General features: G+C 33.2%; 1 protein-coding gene across 1 annotated transcript in view; it reads left to right on the forward strand.

The window, feature by feature from the left end:
* LOC119639931 overlaps nt 1–12,449 on the forward strand; it is a 153,337-nt gene that overhangs the window by 107,513 nt on the left and 33,375 nt on the right. Inside the window, exons 5-10 of the mRNA XM_038037664.1 lie at nt 187–361; nt 2,640–2,794; nt 2,949–3,046; nt 7,307–7,449; nt 8,647–8,756; nt 9,119–9,250. Coding sequence (XP_037893592.1) covers nt 187–361; nt 2,640–2,794; nt 2,949–3,046; nt 7,307–7,449; nt 8,647–8,756; nt 9,119–9,250 — 813 coding nt within the window. The remainder of the gene's footprint in view (nt 1–186; nt 362–2,639; nt 2,795–2,948; nt 3,047–7,306; nt 7,450–8,646; nt 8,757–9,118; nt 9,251–12,449) is intronic.

The raw sequence follows: 12,449 nt of genomic DNA on the forward strand, positions 1-12,449 counted from the left end.
TGTGTGTGTGTGTGTGTGTGTGTGTGTGTGTGTGTGTGTGTGTGTGTATGTGTGAGTGCGTGTGTTTGAAATTATGTGCATTCACACAATCCATCAATTTAATATCATTATCATTATCATTGCTATTACGTTTTCTAATGTAGTCAATGTTTTTACGGACAACATTGTCTCGTTTGCTAAATTCAGATACGTGACGGACAGTATGGTTTCTCAAATTTAATCGGGAAATATTGTGGCAGAACTTTCCCACCGGAGATAACATCGAAAGAGCGTTACTTATGGTTGCATTTTCATTCAGATGAAAGCATTGAATATCAAGGTTTCACGGCTGTCTACGAATTCATCGATAGGAATCGTGACGGTAAGTAAAGCAAGTTAATGAATTAATGACATGGAGACCGATGTATGCAAAAATCTTTCCTTTATATTTATTACATAATAGTGTTTTTTTTTTTTTTTGTTTTTGTTTGGATGTATTCTAAATATCTTTTCATTCAAGAATGTAGAATAAAAATGTTCATTGCGGAGAGTCTAAATATTCGTAGCTTTCAATATTTTCCGAGTAAAGCCTTATTTAAGGTACTATTGTAATATGTTGCAATACTTTTGCAAAAAAGTTTTGTTAAAATTTTATATATTTATGAACATTGTTGGCATAGGTTAAGTTAGCGAGTAATTCTTTCTTGTTTAAAAAAAAAAGAAAAGGAATCGAGGATCAAATAAAAATTGTTTACCTTTGCGAATATAATTTTTATGGGATTCTTTTCCAGTGTTGCACTTAAAACGGGAGGGGATAAAAATCGATTAGTGCTTGTAATTGTGCAATTATCCGCCACCCATAGAGGGAAGTACTGTTATTATCTTATGTTTCATTTATAATGTTTAAATAATTTTGCCCGATACGTAATACGTATATTTTTCAGCATCAAATTAGCCGAACGACTTATTAACCGGCTTAAAACGGAACACTGCTGTAAATCTCACATATAATTTTGTAATATATATAAATTTGAAAAGAGCACGCAGTGCACGCAATTGTAAATAATATGACGTATTACGGATGTTAATTACATTGAACGAGAGGAAAATTGGCTGCATATGTGGCAGGATGGTTGGCTTTTTATTCAAATGTCTGTAACGCGTAAAACAATATGCAATTATATCAATACATCGGATACACAATAAAGCATATCTGCTTGAATTGTATGCAACTAGGAACTTTAAGTTAGGCTTAAAGTGTTCTTTTCATGATAAGGGATTTGCTTATCGCCAACAAGGAATTATATAAGCAAAATAACGCAAACTATGGAAAAACTGATTTTAGTTTATACAATTATAAAATTAATTACGAAATATTGCGAAATTTTTACGCGAAAATATGACTTCGAATATCTACGATATGATCTAAGATATGATCTATACATCGATTAGATGAATTTTCGTTCTATCTTGCAATCAACAAATATATTGAGGGACGAATAAAACAATTTGAACACTGTGCCATATAGTAATGTTTTGTTGCATTTTGTCAAGATTGCTTCCGTATAAGTAATGCCAAGCGTCTGCATTGCATAGTTTACGCATCAAGTTTGGTAGGTTATATTATATGCTTTCTTCTGCGATGATAAAAGCAAATAATCGCTGAAATATGTCACTGAAAATATCTTACAATTCGAAAGAAGACAATTCGTTGACGCTCGGTTAGCGGGGGAGTCGTTTAACGTTTCACATGAGCCAGCATCCACGATAATGAAAGCGTACACGTAACATGATGAAATATCGTCATCGGTGAAGAGATAGTGGATGAAATCCAAAGTTAAAAAGTATTGTGGTATCAAAGATTTTGATACAAGAACACAACCATATTCCGTTGAACACTGTTTAGGACCGCTACGAATCCATTCCATGAAGAATTGCCTCTGCCCTACAAGCTGTTAGGTTTTTAATATTATTTTCTTCATCTCCTCTACTACTCTCTGAATTACTTCGGCTAGTTCGTGCCGTATATATTGCCGTATTAAATAATGGATTTCTTTTTCCCCAAACTAATATATGTATAGAAAAAATGAAAAATCTAGATTTCTAGAAATTTAAAAATGAACTCTTATAACGTCTACTAGCTTCATTGTTCTAAAGTGTATTATCGTTTGCCCGAACACTATATTACAATCATTTCGATGTCAATTTACGAATGCGTAGATAAGGAAGCTAGAGGAGGAGATCGAAAGGGAGGATTCAGGATTTGGATAGATTTTCTCACAATCTTCGGTTGAGAGCAAACAGAAAACAAATTCTACTCCAGTTCAATTAAAGATAGAGTAGACCGTGACCGATGACCGTGACGAGCGTATGTATCGTCTTAGAATTATGCATCAAATTATCATATCTAAATTGAATGTGCTTTTTAAAGTGCACTTAAGGAGAATTTCCAGAATTTACAAACAAGTTTAACTTGATGCTCTTACGCTGTGACCACTACTTATACACTATGTAGTGCATAATTTATAAATATTATAATACATTATAATAAAAGTCAAGTTTGTTTTATTGTAAACATTAAAATTTGTATTATTCCAATTTGCTTGTCTTCTATTCATCAACGTATTTATGGAAATTTTCCTCTATTTCTTTATGCAAAGCACCCAGCACTGATTTGAATTGTACAATTGAAAAGGACGGCTTTGAGGGCTTCATTAACTCAACAGATGTGCCTCAAGAGATAAGGGAGACTGTCATACGTAATAAGATACCATTAGATTGTATGTGGCGTATACAAGTGCAGGATAAATGGAAGGTAACAAAAAAAAAAAAAAAAAAAAAAAAAAAAAAAAAAAAAAAAAAAAAAGAAAACCAGAAAAAGAAAACATTTACTTGCATTCATTTTCAATTTTATCAAGTCTCAGATATTTCTGTTTGGTTTGCATCTATCTATCTCTTCTTTATTGTAGATACAAGTGACATTTTTGAATTTCAAATTAAGCAAACCTAATGACTGCGAAGTAAATTTCCTCGATATTTTTCCTGAACAAACTGTTATGCCCATGAGGTAAGTTATGACGGTTTCCCGTACGAATACAATATTTTAACAAGAAAGCAAAATGAAAGAAATTTTCTCCTAACAATTATTTTAAAAAGATGTTTAGCTTCAATCTTTCTCCGAAATGAGAAATACATTTTTACCCTTATGTTTATCTACCGTTTCCATTAAAAAATGTCAATTACCTTTTTCTTCTTACCTACTACTACTACTACTACTACTACTACTACTACTACTACTACTATTGCTAGTATTATTGCTACTACTGGCACTACTGCTATCATTGTTAACATCATTTTGCCCTTTCCGCTTCTCTTATTACTATGATTATGATTTTATGTCGATCATTATTATGCAAACCATCGAAAATTGCTATCAACGTTATCATATCAACGATATTACATGTCTAAAATTTACTTAAATTTTCGTCTCTATTTTTTTTTTATAATTTTTTATTTTTTTCGATGCGACTTTGACGATTGCCATTCCAAGATAAATGATTGATGACATATAACATTTGCATACGTTTAGTTATATTGTTAATGTATTGATAAGAAGAGAGAGAAAGAGAGAGAGAGAAAGAGAGAGAGAGAGAGAGAGAGAGAGAGAGAGAGGGATAGGGGAAGGCAAAAATTGATTGATATGTAAGTAGATGAGTTGTAGTAATAGAATGATTGTTGGACAAGGGCGCTGTCAACCGCACATATCAAATTTGAATGGAGATTTCGGTTTAGTGTTATGCTTATGTATAATTTTACAAACATATTTTTGAAAATAATATGATTTCACATAATCGACATTTGAACATTGTGTAAAAGGATTCCGAATCATAGAACAGTTATGCACACTTAATCTGCGAGTATTAGGCTGACAAACGTCCATTGTAAACATTGCATAATTGCATCATTGTATCCTACAATAATAATAATAATAATAATAATAATAATAATAATAATTTGTAGTTTGATCGCTTGTCCTTTTAACTCTTAGGGAAAATTTGTAAAGAACATCAGTGAGAGATCGATAGAGAGAGGGAGAGAGAATGAGAGAGAGAGAGAGAGAGAGAGAGAGAGACCGACTAAGTTTTTTCAATTTACTCATGTTCAGTTAGTTGTATATATGACCTAAGATACATCCACCTTTCTTTGTATCAATGTAATTCCGTATCGTCTGGAATTATCAAATAAATTGAAGTTGATTGGCTTAATTGTCTGTCTGTGGATCTGTCTGATCTCTGCCCATATGATTTTATATTCAATATATTTGTAAAATTATTGCGGCACTTTCACAGTGTTTAATATATTGAAACGTTTTCGTCCCAGGCCAACGACCTATTAAAAACATATTAGATCAGGCTATTTTTACAAAACCATATCCAGGTAATGTCATATTTTGAAAGGGTTGCACTATCAAACTCCGCAGATTATATTAACATGGAAAATTTCGATCGGAAGCGTCTACTAGTCGCTCATATATACTTATGTCAAATAGAGAAATAAATCATTATATGGTAACAAGATTCTTAGGGAACATTAGTGCATAATTGATAATAATTGGGCGTGCAAACTTACTAAAACAGATGTAGACGACATAGATCCATTTCTCAGGCTCCATTCTATATAATGGTTATTATGAAAGTTAAGCCATTATACGCCAATTGAATGTAATTCTTAATATTTTATGATAAAAAAAAAAGGTGAAAAATTACGAAATCTTCATTGAGCAAATCAACTTTTATTGAATCCTTCCCCTATAAAGTCACTTAAGAAAAATATACTTTTTTTTTGCATGCAAACAAGATATCATTTTTGGTTTTTTATCGCGGCAATAATTGAAATATTTTATAAGGCAAAGTGGTGTAGGGTATATAACGGTCGGCTTTGCCCGATAGTAATGTTTTTACTTGTTACTAATTAAAATTATATTCCATACAAAAAAGCTTACCCCTGCAATAATTATAAACCTACCTTCACGATCTCGAAAAAGAAAAAACCAAATGGATTTTATGCCGCAAGCCACTTAAGCCATTGATGCTAATTGAATCACTATTAAACTGTGATCATTTTTTTAATAATTCATAAATAATTTAAAAAAAAAAAAAATGTCTGTATACAAACAGCCTCTCAAAAGCAATCAAATCAATTATTAGCTAGAATTCACAATACAATTTTTTTTTTTTTTTAAATAGACAGAAGCAATGAATCGGACAAAAATTGAAAAATAAAGCATTTTGGCAGAATGGCAGAATGGCCAAATTATGCATTTAACGGACGACAGAGCAATCTATTCTATGGGATTCTAGTAGACACGTGTCATACTTTCAGTGAACAACAATGCGATTGACAATCGCATCAGTAAATTTCTCTTCATATTCGACCTTCGTCATTGTTCGCGGGTTCAAAGCTCAAGTGCGGTGAAGTTTCCATTTTCTCGTATTAATCGTATTAAGTGCGTAGCACTTAATCAATTGGTCGCACATCCACTACGCTACGATCCTTCACCTTCTTTCTTTCTCTTTTCTTTCTTCTTTCTAAGAGTCACCATGTTAAACGAATACGGGACATCCCCTGAGTAATGATTGGTATTTAGAAAAAAAAAAAAAAAAAAAAAAGACGGCATATTGTGGATAATCCTTGGTACTGAAGGAACGCATTATCTGGGCCCATGAACCGATATAGGAATCGATAAAAGAAAAACTTTATAGTACTTTTTCACTAAAATTCTTCTATATATATATATATTTCAAGCGAACTCTATTAAAACCACTATGTTATAGGACATTCTGCTCCCGATAACCTTTCTCCATTTTTTTGGGTGAAAGGATTACGATATCATTATAGAGATTAGTGAGCAAAAAACTGAAGCAAAAGATTTTCACTGGCTTCTCTTGCAATTAGAGCACGGTTCTGGTAAAGCATATCCACCATAAGCCTAACGAATTTTTGTCAAAGGTCCGGGAGGCGTTATCGCGTTGATCGAAGCAATATGGCAAAATGTAACGCAATTATTTTACTCGAAATTATCAAATTTTGTATTGTTTTTGAATTTCCTCGGTTAGTGAGACACGACCCACCACTAAATACTCTACACCGTTTCATTTAATGCAGTTATTATCAAAATAAGGCTTTACATGGAAAGTGAATGAGATAAGACGCGGAAATCAGGTCCACTTAAGCGAGTACCCATATTTCCAACATTCCAAAATCTTTACATTCTTTAGCCAAATTGATGACAACAATTGATGATTGGGTGACCACATGTATATAGTGTCAGAGAAATAAATTCCAAGTCTAAGATCTTAAAACATTAGGATCTATTGGCTAATGGCTTCATTGAAAACTCTACGGCATTTGAGCTTTGAATCCACGACATTAAATTGTTAGTCGAAAAACGCATGTATTTAAAATTTTTTGCTGATTTATATATGTATAATCTACATAAGTGAATGGATCCAAGCTTCTTGCTAATGGATGTTAATAGTGGCGACAGAAAGCGAATCTAATTAAATTTTTGGTTTTTCCTTTCCAAGTTAACGAGCAGAGTGAATCCTTGCGTATCTTGTAGTAGTGCGGTCAGTTAAATTGACTTAACCTCGTCCATCTGCTATGTGTAAATGCGAGAAGGGTGCAGATGTCGCCCACATGGTTCACATGTGTTTAATGTTTCTCGTATTATTCTAATTTATGTGAATAATAAATGTAAAAACTATCTGTTGCTTTATCCTGCATTTATTTATTGTTGTTTTTCCTTTTCCCTCTGTTAAAAGTCACTGTTGATGATGATGATGATGATGATGACGATGATGATGATGGTATTCATATGCAAAACATTCGTTTACAATTCGAACCTTGTTGTAATTGGTTTATCTGTTTGTCTTCTTTTTTTTATTTTTTTTTTTATTATTTTTGTTTGCATAAAATTGATTCGATTGCCTTCGTTGACTTGCCTTCCTTTGTATTGCTGAGTGTATGAGCTAGTGTTTGTCTATAGTTGCTGAGTTTATAGCGACTTAAATAATGTTAGGTTTACTACTCAATTATTAGACATCTCTTCTATGTAGTGTCAGTGTAGTGTTTTTCTTTGCAATCTTTTCGTCGGCCTTTTATTGACGAGTCATTTCACATTCAAACGTTTGCATTTTTTTTTTTTTTTTTTTTCTTAATTCTCTGCCGTGTTTAGTACAACAATTTGCTTCTTGTTCTATTTTTCTATTCATTTTTTTTTATTCTTATTTATGTTTTTTTTTGTTATTGTATTTGTTGTTTACAGAGTGAAAAACTTTTGTGGCTCTGCTGGTGAAGGCATCACTTCGGATTCAAATATATTGCATATGCGGTTTTATGCTGAGCAAATTGCCATCAATTCAACTTTTTCCATTTTGTTTACTGCTTTTAGGGATCGCGGCAGCGGAGGTAAGTTTAGAACGAACTTAAGTCGAATTTCATCATCCACACTGCAGGATTTAGAAAGAAAAGTAGGCTCAATTATGCCACTTGGTAGTATAACTGATCTAAACATATATGCATCTGCCCGTACACACATACATGGCATATATAAATGAAGTTTTTCTAAATTTTAAAAATGGGAAAAGTTCAAAGCGTAAGAGCAAACACTTCTGTTACTTGTAGAGTGGAAGGAACAACAATAACAGCAATACTGGTCTATAGATTATTTTGAATTCAAAATTAATCTAATTACAAAATGTGGCGCCCAAATGTCTACTTCCGGAGGGTGTGTCGTTCTGTGTGTTTTTTTTTTTTTTTTCATGATAACTGCTAAGTACTTTGTTATTAAAATACGTTTCATTTATGCATAATTTTCCATAATTTCGTAACAGGATTTTTAAAGGGGTGGGGCAGGCGGATATATGCTTAATTCAATTTTTGATATCATACTATTGTTTATTGATGATTGCGAATGCAATGATATATTGAGCATGTCCGCTTTCCTTGGAGTATTTGTGGTTTTATTATTTGATTTTTGTCTTAACACTGCGGATATAAGTGTGCGGCTGTTACTTTAGAAACTTGTATGCAAATGTAAAAAAAAATTTGCATTCAAATCAGTTGGGCTATCGATTTTATTCTATATGTATTCGATATACATGCATGTTAGCAGTAAGTACTTCTACATGCTGTTGGTGTGTTTGTTTATTAAAATGTAGACGTGAATGTATTTGTAGTTTTCAGTTTACATTAGACCAAATGCCAATGTTTGTTATTGCCGCTGTCGCTGCTGCTACAATATCTGTTACTGATAAAACCGATAACAAAAACCATTGCAATGGTGATGATGTTGGGAATGATGATGACTTTTAAAGGGCTGTTGATAACAATTGCGGACGACTTGACAGTGTTGCTGCTATTGTTCAAAATTTGATAATTTTTCCTTCCTGCAAATAAAAGCTTTGTTTGTATATGTTCTTGTGTGTAAATTTCTATCTTTTAGAAAAATGGAAAGAGAAAAAGAGAAAAAGAGAGAAAGATAGTTAGAGTGGATGAGAGATAAAAGAGTTTGTTTTTCTAAATTGCAACAAATTTTCTTTGAGATTCATTTTATTGAAAGTCATTGTCTACATTTAGTTGTATGTACGTGATTTTTTCCCACAGGTTGCTTAGAAGGTGAATACGATTGTGAAGATGCGACTTGCATAGACGGCGATCTACGTTGCAATGGACGAAGTAATTGTAAATTCCTTTGGGACGAGGAAGGTTGCAAGGTATGTCCATATACATACAGTTGGCATAGCTTACATGTGTGCACCACAGATTCCCCTCCCTATACAACATAGTTTTCGACTATAAAAATAGCAAAAAAAAAAAAGAAAAAGAGGAAAATTTATTTATTTTTATTTTGATAACAAAACATATGAATAAATTGTTGTTATTGTGTTGACGTTCGTTTGCTTTTAACAAAACGTCCAACAATTTATTCCAATTTGTATTTTCTTTAGTTGCCACACTTCAATGATATAAAAAAAAAAAAAAAAAAAAAAAAAAACACTTTTTTCTATTTCGTTTTTCTCTTTCTCTTTCTTCTTGTCTACTCTCTCTTTTCAATTTTATATTTATTTCAATTCAGACGGGTACCGATGGCCAAAAGGAACACATGATTATTATTATCACAGTATTTGGTTTAATATTGGGTGGCATGGTGATAACATTCCTCGTGAATTGTATACGAAAAATTATGCACGATCAAAAGATAATACGGGTAAGTTTATGAGAATTTTTTTATTTATATATTTATTTTTTATTTTTTTTTTTTTTGCATATTTTCTCATGCGAATGAGAGTAATGCATATGCTAGTAAGGAAAAACAATAGAATCCCGTAGAATAAAAAGCACTTTTTTCCAATGAAGCTGCACCTACTGTGATATGTTGGTGAATAAATTGTTGTAAAATATCTAGCTGTTTATGTGTAAGAAAATTGATTGTCTGCACACAAACTAAACTGTCGCTCGCAGAAAATGATTTCAACTTAAAAATATTACCTTTAAATCTCTTTGCAGAACTTTACACATTTTCGTGTTCGCATAAACGTTTCACTTTATCTTTAGTTCAATTTACGTATATAGCAAATGCGCTAACGGCGGATGCTTACTGTTATTTTGTGGCTTTCTATCGTCATTGCGTGCATAAAGCCTATAAAAACTGACAATGCTATGCTGACTATACACTGACTGACGATCCGGAGATATGTTTTAGTTGCATTCGTTAATTATGTACATATTTTATATGAATTTATTTTCTATGAATATATGCAAAAAAAAAATACAAGAAAAATCTTAAATTCTTGATAAAAGCGAGGGCATATTAATTCTGTTATTGCTTATGTCACATTTATATATGTATTGAGTGTAAAAATCTTGATGCGTATTGCGTGTTTTGATGGTGGCGATCGATCTTTTAATTGATTTATTATAAATATCTTAATAAATCGTCACTGAGAAGAGTCATTTCAACAAAAAATACTGCATCACTTAATAAACTCATAGGATGGCGTACAGATGTTAGATTGCTATTGACGAATTCATATGATTTGTAGATGGTATCGATATGCAGATGTAATGTGTCAACATTTCATGACATTCCGCACCATTAGTTTACAAGTACAGTTTCAGATGCAAGTATGGATATGAATATCTAATCCTATGAACTTATTGAGTGACGTCTTCTATTCAAGCAAGCAAATTTTAAATGTTCTTGTAGTCGTCGTAAGAATTTGAATCGATCAGTAAACGACATCATAAAGTGACTGCATTTAAACGTCCAACCGGCGCATTCGATTGCCATTTCGTTAATAAGTAATATCCAAAAGAAGTAGATTCGCCTGGGAAGTGCTGTGGAAGCTGGATTGTACTCTCATGCCGAAGTTCATGTGGTGCCAAAATGATGTAAAATGTAAAAAGTTGACCTTGAGCAAAATCTTTAATAAAATATCTTTCATTATCTTGATACGTTATACCACTTGTAGTAAAAAGGGTACATTAAATTTGTGCGGATGTACACAAAACCCGGAAGGATTTGAGATGGACACCTTACAACACCGATCGAATCAGAATTCTGAATTTTGGAATCTATCTAAGCTTGTCTATCGGTCTTGTTTCCTTGCATTCAACGGACACTAAAATTTTTCGGCCCAAGAGCGAACGTTAGCGAAAATGGTTCGGATCGGACCAAACCTCCGGGGACTTCTAATATAACGCCTAATTTCGAGAAAGTTATTATATGAATTGTAAGGGTATGTAATGTATTTAATGATAAGCCTTAGCCCGGTATAGTGTTTTTACTAATTATTTCCCTGCACTACTTGCGGTACAAGGGTGTACTAAATTTGTGCCAATGTATGCAACATCTAGAAGAACTTGAGATAGACACAGTTTTTATTGTACCGATCGATCGAAAGTGACTCTGTCTTATCCGGCCGCTTAATGTTCTCGTGTTCAACTTACAGATAGCAATTTTTGAAATATTTCAATGAAATTTCGTGTACTGACCTACTTTCACCTAACGACAATTACTATTGAAAATGGTTCAGATCGCACCACTTTTTTGGCGTCATCCCATACAACGCCGTATTTTGAAAAGTTGTTATATAAGTAACTTTATTAATGGATGTATGGTATTTAATGGTAGGCCGTGGCCGACTATAATATTTTTGTTAGTCTTTAACGAAAGTGAAAAAGTTAATTCCTTTCCCAAATAAACGCGTTTGGAAGGCTTTATATTCACTCATGGTTCAATTCCTTTTATCATTTTTCCATTCGTAACCTAATTTAGGTAATAAACTATTGAATCGAGTAGTTTAGTATAAACTAATTCAGCTATGTTGCCACACGGCAAATCTAGAGGCACTAGTTTTCTGCCGAACTTTATCGGGAGTGATATTACGCTCTTTTCGGTTTTTCATTCAAAAGGAGTTCATCAATAAGACTTTTAAGAGCTTTCAGCAGACAAAGTGATAGAGACCTACAGATCTGAAATGGGATGGGAGGTGTGTTTTCAGTGTGATTTGTAATGGGCTTTCTAGCCAACGGGAAATGCGGTCGAGAAATATGTGAACTCTTGCCGGGATAATTCCGAGCTAGAAGCTAACTACTTGAAAAAGGTTTATTTCTATAATCTGACTTAAGAGAGAGCAATCTCTCGAAAACTCGTATTTTGAAACGAAGCTAGTTACTGAAATGGTGTGCGATGTGTTATAACGAAAAGCCGCAGAACTACTCCATTATCGTAGCTATTTGGCCATAATGCAAGTCGTTAATCTGCATGTTGTTAACACGCATTCTTACTTGCTTTCCTTACTCCTTTGTGTCGACAAAGGTGGTTGTGATATATTAAAGGCTGACTTTTGATCCGCAACGAATTTCGATTGCGGATGTGCTTGTACAGCACAGGGAAACGCAGATAGTTTCACACCAATAGAAGATTTCCTCGCTGCGATCCTTAAGGGCAAGCCGCACTTTCTCTTTAAGTTTTATTAGCATATATTTGAATAGCGTGGGCTTGCTATACGCACACTTAATACTAGTCCGTGTCATGTAATAAGCAAAAATTTCTTCTAGATATGTAATAGAGCAACAGCAAAACGGATTATGTTTTACAAAAATTAGGATTACGTAATGTGACCAATGTCAGACTGGCTGACATTCAGATACCTGTTTACGACTTATGATGCGACAATAGGGCTTGACAATTCCCGTAGGGTATAGTGGAAAGCGTGTGCGTAGGCGCTCTTTCTCCACTTTTTTTTCTAACCATTGCTCTGTGTACACAATTCAAGAGTGCTGTCGCTCAGAGTCAGCTGATTAAGTTTTAATTTAACGGAAATAAAAATGGATATTCTTAGACCTAGCATGAATGCGTACGGCAAAGATACAGAAGGAAGGGATACGTATGCCTCATGAGT

The sequence above is a fragment of the Glossina fuscipes genome, unplaced genomic scaffold (assembly GCF_014805625.2).
Source record: "Glossina fuscipes isolate IAEA_lab_2018 unplaced genomic scaffold, Yale_Gfus_2 0, whole genome shotgun sequence".
Lineage (NCBI taxonomy): Eukaryota > Metazoa > Arthropoda > Insecta > Diptera > Glossinidae > Glossina > Glossina fuscipes.